Genomic DNA, 9667 nt, shown 5'->3' with positions numbered 1-9667 from the left:
CCTTCCGGCTCAGCTCCTTCTTCACCACAACGGATCGATACAGCGTCCGCATTACTGAAGATGCCGCACCGATCCGCCTGTCGATCTCACGATCCACTCTTCCCTCACTCGTAAACAAGACTCCGAGGTACTTGAACTCCTCCACTTGGGGCAGGGTCTCCTCCCCAACCCGAAGATGGCATTCCACCCTTTTCCGGGCGAGAACCATGGACTCGGACTTGGAGGTGCTGATTCTCATCCCAGTCGCTTCACACTCGGCTGCGAACCGATCCAGTGAGAGCTGAAGATCCTGGCCAGATGAAGCCATCAGGACCACATCATGTTTAAAAAGCAGAGACCTAATCCTGCAGCCACCAAACCAGATCCCCTCAACGCCTTGACTGCGCCTAGAAATTCTGTCCATAAAAGTTATGAACAGAATGGGTGACAAAGGGCAGCCTTGGCGGAGTCCAACCCTCACTGGAAACGTGTCCGACTTACTGCCGGCAATGCGGACCAAGCTCTGACACTGATCATACAGGGAGCGGACCGCCAAAATCAGACTGGCCAGACACCATCACCAATGCCAACCTGTGGGAACTCACCAAACAAGTGGAACTGCCAATCAGGAGAAGGAAGTGGCGCTGGATAGGCCACACACTCAGAAAACCCAATAAATCAATCACCAAACAGGCACTAACATGGAACCCACAGGGGAAAAAGAAACAGAGGGAGACCAAGAACAACCTGGAGAAGAAGCACGGAACAGGAGATGAGGGCTGAGGGGCTGTCATGGCAACAACTTGACCGAAGGGCACAAGACCGGAATGGATGGAAGGCTTTGGTCGGCGGCCTATGTTCCTCAGGGAATACTAAGGCCTAAGTAAGTAAGTAATCAAAGTTGACTTATATAGCCCGTAATCACAAGTGTCTCAAAGGGCTGCACGAGCCACAACGACATCCTCGGCTCAGATCCCACATCAGGACAAGAAAAAACTCAACCCAATGAGAAACCTTGGACGGTCGAGTGGATCTAGTGGATTTGAGTCTAAACAAGGCATAAATAAATGTTACAATAGATGTTGAGCTACTCACCAACCCCCGCATGGACCCCCTCCTGGTGTTCTAGCATCAGCTCTTCATACTCCTGCTCGTTGTCCTTCAACTTCTTCATGATCTTGTCGAGCTCCTTTTGATCTCCGTCCACTCTAGCCTGACTCAAATCAGTCACCTCGATGGCCTGCTTCTCGCGCTTCTGCAACTTCTTCCTTGCCTTTTCCACCTCCTTCTCCCGTGCATTTTCCACCATCTCCCGGGCATATTCCACAATATCCCTTGCGAAGTTCTTGGTCTTTTCCAAGTCTTTCTGGTCTTTAACCAGCGTTTTCTCCATCTGCTTCTTCTGCTCCTCAACTGAAAAGGAATTTCTCAAACATTTTCCATTTTTGAAGTTAGGTTTTGTTCATTTGGTGTCAGATGGTAGGATGACTTACGTTGCTTCTTCTCTGCCGTGAGAAAAGCCACTCTGTACACCCTTGTCTTCTGATCCTTGGAATCCAACTCATCCTGGAGATGTTCCTGCTCGTCCGGGTCTAATTTATTCAGTACTTGTTGCATGGCCTATTGATAGAAAATAAAAACACAAATTGTATTAGTTTTCCAAACATCAATGCATAACCTAAAGAATGTAGTGTGCCCTGTCACGATAGAGATCTCCAGTAATGGTAGGAGACAGGATAAGGGGCTTGCGTGGGTGCTTCTGTGGGTTGGAGGAGTTGTAGGTCACATTGGTATAAGTGGGTGTGTGCTAGGGATGCGCGGATAGGCAATTAGAAAGTCGTCAACCATCCGCCATCCACCCGATCTAACATTTGATCAGAACCGCACCCGCCCGCACCCGCCCGTTGTTATATATCTAATATAGACGATGCAAGGCATTAGTGAGGTTATAAAGCTTTTGCCCGTTAAAGAAAGGAGACTGATCCAATGCAGCACAGACATTCGCGTGCCACGCTGTCACGACCCAGACGCACACCAGTGCGCAATCATATGGGAGCCGCGCTGAGCGCACCTCCAAGCGCGTCTCGCTGCCGGCGACGGCCGGGTATGGGCCCGACGCTCCAGCGCCATCCATTTTCAGGGCTAGTTGATTCGGCAGGTGGGTTGTTACACACTCCTTAGCGGGTTCCGACTTCCATGGCCACCGTCCTGCTGTCTATATCAACCAGGGTGAGCCCCACCCCTTTCGTGAGCGCACTGCGCGCGGAGTGACCCCTGTTACGCGCCCCCGGCAACAGGGGTGGCGGGCAGGTAAGCTGCGCGGGCGGAGCGCGCGGAGTGACCCCTGTTACGAGCCCCCGGCCACGGGGGTGGCGGGCAGGTAAGCTGCTTACCTGCTGCGCGTGACGCCGGCCGCGGCGAAGGCGGACGAGGCGGGGTGTCGGTGCGGTGGGCGCGGTGGTGACCCTGGACGTGCGTCGGGCCCTTCTCGCGGATCGCCTCAGCTACGGCTCCCGGTGGGGCCCTCTCGGGGGAAGGGGCCTCGGTCCCGGGCCCCGGCGAGGCGTCCCTTCTCCGCTCCGTAAAAGTGTCCATCTCTTTTTTTTTTTTCTTCTATTGTGGCATATGCTGCAGGTGCCTGCTCGTTTTTCGTATGTGGGTAACAACATTTAACTATGTATATATATTTACCAATTGGTTTAACTGCCACCCGCCTGAATCTATTTAAAATCTAATTTTTTTAAATTTCAACCGCCCGACCCGACCCCCGGATAAAATCTAATTTTTTTAAATTTCATCCGCCCGATCCGCGGATAATCCGCGGACTCCGCGGTTGTGCCCGCAAACCGCGCATCTCTAGTGTGTGCGCAAATTAGGCATTTTTAGGAGAGGACGTACACATGTGAGTAAGGATAGAGGAGAGGGTTTACTTGACTATATTTCATCTTATGTATCGCTTCAGTTCCTCATCTTATTTTGTAAAACATTTTGTTAATGTGGACGCTGTATCGATTTGTTGTGGTGAGCCGGAAGACAGAGCTCTCAATTTACCGGTCGATCTACGTTCCCATCCTCACCTATGGTCATGAGCTTTGGGTTATGACCGAAAGGACAAGATCACAAGTAAAAGCGGCCGAAATGAGTTTCCTCCGCTGGGTGGCGGGTCTCTCCCTTAGAGATAGGGTGAGAAGATCTGCCAATCAGGAGGAGATCAGAGTAAAGCTGCTGCTCCTTCACATGGAGAGGAGCCAGATGAGGTGGTTCGGGCTTCTGGTCAGGATGCCACCCGAACGCCTCCCTGCGGAGGTGTTTAGGGCACTTCCGACCGGTAGAAGACCACGGGGAAGACCCAGGACACATTGGGAAGACTATGTCTCCCGGCTGGCCTGGGAACGAGTGACTCATACATACAGGAGAATCATGTTTACCGTCACTACTTTGTAATGCCGTGCAGGTTACTATTGTGGTTAGGGCTGAAACGACGCGTCGACGTAGTCGACGTCATCGGTTACGTAAATACGTCGAGGACGTTTTTGTTCGTCGACGCGTCGCATATTTACGTCACACTACCGTCATGGCGGAGCGCAAAGCAGACGATGCGAGCGGTGCGAGCGAGGGGAAAAAAGCACGCCAAAAGTCGTCAAAAGTGTGGGAGTATTTCAATAAACGGCCTAAGAAGAAACGCTACTTTTATCTACATTCAGCTCGCTACTCGCTACTAATTTTTATCGATCTGTTAATGCACGCTTTGTTTGTTTTGGTCTGTCAGACAGACCTTCAAAGTGCCTGCCTTACTGGTGACGTTTCACTCCGTTCCACCAATCAGATGCAGTCACTGGTGACGTTGGACCAATCAAACAGAACCAGGGGTCACATGACCTGACTGGCTCCGAGCTAACTTCGGGTGTTACCATTTAGTGGTCAATTGTACGGAATATGTACTGTACTGTGCAATCTACTAATAAAAGTTCCAATCAATCAATCAAAAGTGTGAAGGAAAAAAGACCCTTTTTTTATTTCAACCGTAAAGACTGACTGCACAGTTCCTGTCTTCACAATAAAAGTCCCGCTCCATCGCGCCTGCGCTTTCAAAATAAGAGTCTCCGAAAGCCAGCGCAAACAAGCTAGCAAGCTACGGAGTTTGCCGCCAATGTATTTCTTGTAAAGTGTATAAAAACGAATATGGAAGCTGGACAGATAAGATGCCAAAAACCAACCACTTTCATGTGGTATTAGACAGAAAGGAGGAACTTTTTTTCTCCTGCATTTGAAAACGTGGACGTTAAGCACTGCTTCCTGATTACAATCAATGCAAGTCATCAGAATCAGGTAATACACCAACTTATATTCTTGTCTTCATGAAAGAAAGGAATCTATATGTTAAACATGCATGTATATTCATTAAAACACCTTTAACATGTAAACAAAAACGGCAAAATAAATAAATATAAATTATATACTGTATATATCAATGTATGTATATATATATATATACATGTGTGTGTGTGTGTGTGTGTGTGTGTGTGTGTGTGTGTGTATATATATATATATATATATATATATATATATGATATGTGTGTGTATGTTACTCAGTACTTGAGTAGTTTTTTCACAACATACTTTTTACTTTTACTCAAGTAAATATTTGGGTGACTACTCCTTACTTTTACTTGAGTAATACATCTCTAAAGTAACAGTACTCTTACTTGAGTACAATTTCTGGCTACTCTACCCACCTCTGCTAATAATGTTGTTGTATGCACACTGTGTCGAGCGGAAATGGCCTATCATAGCAGCACAACGGCAGCGTTCTTGCCATCACCATCAACTAGTCAATCGTCCGCGTGAGTATACGTTGTCATCATTACACAAAAACATGAATGTGTCATTTGTATCTGCGTTGTAAATTCATAAACTAAAGCACCGTTTCGCTCTGAGAGGAGCGTTTGGCGTGCCTGTTCAGTGTTTACAAAGACGCGCTCCTCTTTAACGCTAACGTTAATTAGTTGTGCAAATACCTTTTACAACATTAACAGTTACGTATACTATGTACAAACGAACAATTAACTTTCACTTTAATCATACTATCATTGTTGTGTTATTAAGCAAAATAAGCAAAAGTTTTACTTTTGTTGAAATGTTTACACTGTTGTTACAGAATATTTCGTTTTGCACTTTTTTGTATTGGATGTTTATCTTTATTTTTGCACATTTTAGCAAATAAGCAATACTTTTACTTTTGTTGAAATGTTTACACTGTTGTTACAGAATATTTCCGTTTTGCACTTTTTTGAATTGGATGTTTATCTTTATTTTTGCACATTTTAAAGCAAAATAAGCAATACTTTTACTTTTGAAATGCTTATACTATTGCAGAATATTAAGATTTGCACTGGATGTTTACTTTTATATTTGCACATTAAAAGCAAATAAGCTACTTTTAATTTTGTTAAATGTTTACATTGTTACAGAATATTTTGTCATGTTGTTGTCAATGTTGACTGAGTGGCCATACTTTTTTTTTTGTAAATAAAAGCCATGCCTTTTGAAAAAACTGGCCTACATTTATTTTTTCATCTTCATTTTAAATAAAAAAAATAATCGGTAAAAGGAAAAATAATCTATAGATTAATCGAAAAAAATAATCTATAGATTAACCGATTAATCGAAAAAAATAATCTATAGATTAATCGATAGAAAAATAATCGTTAGCTGCAGCCTTAATTGTGGTTAGCATACCTGACTGATCGCCCTGTGCTTCCTCTTTGCCAGACTTTGACCCACCAACACCTCCTGGAGTCCACTTTGCTTAAACCCTTCCACCATGTCAGCCAGTAAGGTGTTTAGGCAGAGCTCTGGCCTCGGGTTGAAAGTCCGTCGACATTGAGGGCACTTGACGACCCTCAAGTTGTTTCCTTGGTCCCAGCAGCTACGGATGCAGTCGGAGCAGTAACTATGGCCGCATGGAATGGTCACTGGCTCCTTCAGGACATCCAGGCACACCGAGCAGTTGAACTGGTCTTTGTCCAGGACCACCCCGCCAATAGCCATCCTTCAAAAAGACGCAAAGTTGACCACTTAAAATTGCAAATGTGAAAATATTACCGCTTTTGGTTTGTGCTACGTTTGTGCTGTTCTGTCGGATCTTAAGTTATTTTGAAATACATTGTGTTGGAAAACATTTACGTACTTTTGCGTGAATTGCAATAGTGTTGTGCGGAAAGCCTTCTCCTTTCTCGTTGCTCATTTAAGAACGCACCATTGTTCCCAGTGTGGGTACTTTCCACTGAGTTGCGCCAGTGGAAAGTACCCACTAACGCAACTATAACCATAACCAAAACCCTTTCATATGCTCTCACCCCCCTCCAAACTGAGCCTACTCCCTCCCTCCCACCTTGGATTCAGTGTTTAAAGAAACCATGCATCTCTCTTCCTATTGCGCACTCTTTACATACTTTGCTATGAATGTGACCAGTGACTTATTGAATAAGAGACGGAAGAGAAGGCAGTTCTGTTTGACTGCTTGATTAATACAGTTCTAATACAACATTATCGGTGCGGCGTGTTCAGTAATGCGGACGCTGTATCGATCCGTTGTGGTGAAGAAAGAGCTGAGCCGGAAGGCAAAGCTCTTAATTTACCGGTCGATCTATGACCTATGGTCATGAGCTTTGGGTTATGACCGAAAAGACAAGATCACGGGTATAAGCGGCCGAAATGAGTCTCCTCTGCCGGGTGGCGGGTCTCTCCCTTAGAGATAGGGTGAGAAGCTCTGTCATCCGGGAGGAGCTCAAAGTAAAGCCGCTGCTCCTCCACATGGAGAGGAGCCAGATGAGGTGGTTCGGGCATCTGGTCACTGGATGCCACCCGAACGCCTCCCTAGGGAGGTGTTTAGGACACGTCCGACCGGTAGGAGGCCACGGGGAAGACCCAGGACACGTTGGGAAGACTACAGGTAAAAGCCAGTAAATTAGAATATTTTGAAAAACTTGATTTATTTCAGTAATTGCATTCAAAAGGTGTAACTTGTACATTATATTTATTCATTGCACACAGACTGATGCATTCAAATGTTTATTTCATTTCATTTTGATGATTTGAAGTGGCAACAAATGAAAATCCAAAATTCCGTGTGTCACAAAATTAGAATATTACTTAAGGCTAATACAAAAAAGGGATTTTTAGAAATGTTGGCCAACTGAAAAGTATGAAAAATATGAGCATGTACAATACTCAATACTTGGTTGGAGCTCCTTTTGCCTCAATTACTGCGTTAATGCGGCGTGGCATGGAGTCGATGAGTTTCTGGCACTGCTCAGGTGTTATGAGAGCCCAGGTTGCTCTGATAGTGGCCTTCAACTCTTCTGCGTTTTTGGGTCTGGCATTCTGCATCTTCCTTTTCACAATACCCCACAGATTTTCTATGGGGCTAAGGTCAGGGGAGTTGGCGGGCCAATTTAGAAGAGAAATACTATGGTCCGTAAACCAGGCACGGGTAGATTTTGCGCTGTGTGCAGGCGCCAAGTCCTGTTGGAACTTGAAATCTCCATCTCCATAGAGCAGGTCAGCAGCAGGAAGCATGAAGTGCTCTAAAACTTGCTGGTAGACGGCTGCGTTGACCCTGGATCTCAGGAAACAGAGTGGAGCGACACCAGCAGATGACATGGCACCCCAAACCATCACCCAACCATGCAAATTTTGCATTTCCTTTTGAAATCGAGGTCCCAGAGTCTGGAGGAAGACAGGAGAGGCACAGGATCCACGTTGCCTGAAGTCTAGTGTAAAGTTTCCACCATCAGTGATGGTTTGGGGTGCCATGTCATCTGCTGGTGTCGGTCCACTCTGTTTCCTGAGATCCAGGGTCAACGCAGCCGTCTACCAGCAAGTTTTAGAGCACTTCATGCTTCCTGCTGCTGACCTGCTCTATGGAGATGGAGATTTCAAGTTCCAACAGGACTTGGCGCCTGCACACAGCGCAAAATCTACCCGTGCCTGGTTTACGGACCATGGTATTTCTGTTCTAAATTGGCCCGCCAACTCCCCTGACCTTAGCCCCATAGAAAATCTGTGGGGTATTGTGAAAAGGAAGATGCAGAATGCCAGACCCAAAAACGCAGAAGAGTTGAAGGCCACTATCAGAGCAACCTGGGCTCTCATAACACCTGAGCAGTGCCAGAAACTCATCGACTCCATGCCACGCCGCATTAACGCAGTAATTGAGGCAAAAGGAGCTCCAACCAAGTATTGAGTATTGTACATGCTCATATTTTTCATTTTCATACTTTTCAGTTGGCCAACATTTCTAAAAATTCCTTAAGTAATATTCTAATTTTGTGACACACGGAATTTTGGATTTTCATTTGTTGCCACTTCAAATCATCAAAATTAAATGAAATAAACATTTGAATGCATCAGTCTGTGTGCAATGAATAAATATAATGTACAAGTTACACCTTTTGAATGCAATTACTGAAATAAATCAAGTTTTTCAAAATATTCTAATTTACTGGCTTTTACCTGTATGTCTCCCGGCTGGCCTGGGAACGCCTCGGGATCCCCCCGTGAGGAGCTGGACCAAGCTCCCCCACCTTGTCCAAATCTCCCAAAACTTGTCCCAATCGTTTGTGCTACATTTGTGCTGCAAACATGTTTGTCTAATATAGTTGTTATGTTACTAACTATTGATTTTTGTGTTGTCATGTTTTCATTTATAACCCCCCACACACACACCTTGCCAAATCTACTCAAAATAAGTTTTCTAAGTCTTATTGTTTTTATTTTATGGGGATGGCTATGAATAATAACACGTTAATAACATAAAAGGAATAATAGTGAGATTAAAAAAAAATGGAGAAAATGAAAGCAAAAACTTACATGTTTTGCCAGGAGCAAGACCGAGGTGCAGCTAGTTCCTGGTTAACTCTTCAATGATGCAGCTACAAGTCACTTCCTCGATTTGAATACGGACATTCAAGTCAGACCTGTTTGTCAATTGGCAGGGAGGAGAATTGTTTCTCTTACCTATGTTTGTTTACTTTCTAATGAAGTTGACCAACTCGTTGACAATTTTCAGATTCCCCGCCTGAGATTTATTTAGATTGTTTTAAGCAAAAAAATAGAATCCCTTCATGGATGGATGCATGGATGGTTTGAAGGAAGTATGGGGGAAGACAAGATTGCTTTATAAACATCTATCTATAAATGTTACAACAGATGGTGAGCTACTCACCAACCCCTTGCACGGAGCACCGAGGTCGTTGTCCTTCAACTTCTTCATGATCTTGTCAAGCTCCTTCTGGTGTCCGTCCACTCTAGCCTGGCTCGTGTCAATCCCCCTCTTGTCGTTCTTCTCGCGGAACTTCACCAACTCCCTTGCATGGTCCACCATCTCCCTTGCCTCATTCTTGGTCTGGTCTCCAACCAGCGTCTTCTCCATCTGCTTCTTCTGCTCCTCAACTGAAAAGGGATTTCTCAAACATTTAGAATTTTGAAGTTATGTTTTGTTGTTGGTGTCAGATTGCTTCTTCTCCATTCTGAGAAAAGACCTTCTGTACGACCTTGACTTTTCATCCTTGGAATCCGACTCATCCTGGAGAAATTTCTGGTCGTTCGGGTCTAATTTATTCGATACTTGTACGGAAGTAAATAACTCCAATCCAACGGCAGTGCAAGTAAATGTAAAGGATGT

At 44.9% G+C, this 9667-nt stretch overlaps 1 protein-coding gene across 1 annotated transcript; it reads right to left on the bottom strand.

Moving 5' to 3' along the window:
• Positions 1-358: 358 nt before the first annotated feature.
• Positions 359-9326, bottom strand: LOC133575966 (uncharacterized). Its single transcript, XM_061928922.2, has 5 exons — positions 9209-9326; positions 8854-8960; positions 5719-6031; positions 1473-1599; positions 359-1392 (listed from the first exon to the last, which is right to left on the bottom strand). Coding segments are annotated over exons 2-5 (768 nt in total). The 5' UTR covers positions 8856-8960; positions 9209-9326; the 3' UTR covers positions 359-1066.
• Positions 9327-9667: the final 341 nt, after the last annotated feature.

The sequence above is a fragment of the Nerophis lumbriciformis genome, linkage group LG33 (assembly GCF_033978685.3).
Source record: "Nerophis lumbriciformis linkage group LG33, RoL_Nlum_v2.1, whole genome shotgun sequence".
NCBI classification, from domain to species: domain Eukaryota; kingdom Metazoa; phylum Chordata; class Actinopteri; order Syngnathiformes; family Syngnathidae; genus Nerophis; species Nerophis lumbriciformis.
The sequence above is the reverse complement of the archived record's forward strand: the minus strand, read 5'-3'. Positions and strand labels throughout refer to the sequence as shown.

Excerpts from the sequence above, each read along its gene's own strand:
- LOC133575966 (XM_061928922.2), bottom strand. Across the intron at positions 1,600-5,718 it reads AGCACAGGGCGATCAGTCAG|GCCATGCAACAAGTACTGAA; the intron begins GTATGCTAACCA and ends TTCTATCAATAG. Across the intron at positions 1,393-1,472 it reads CACGGCAGAGAAGAAGCAAC|TTGAGGAGCAGAAGAAGCAG; the intron begins GTAAGTCATCCT and ends ATTCCTTTTCAG.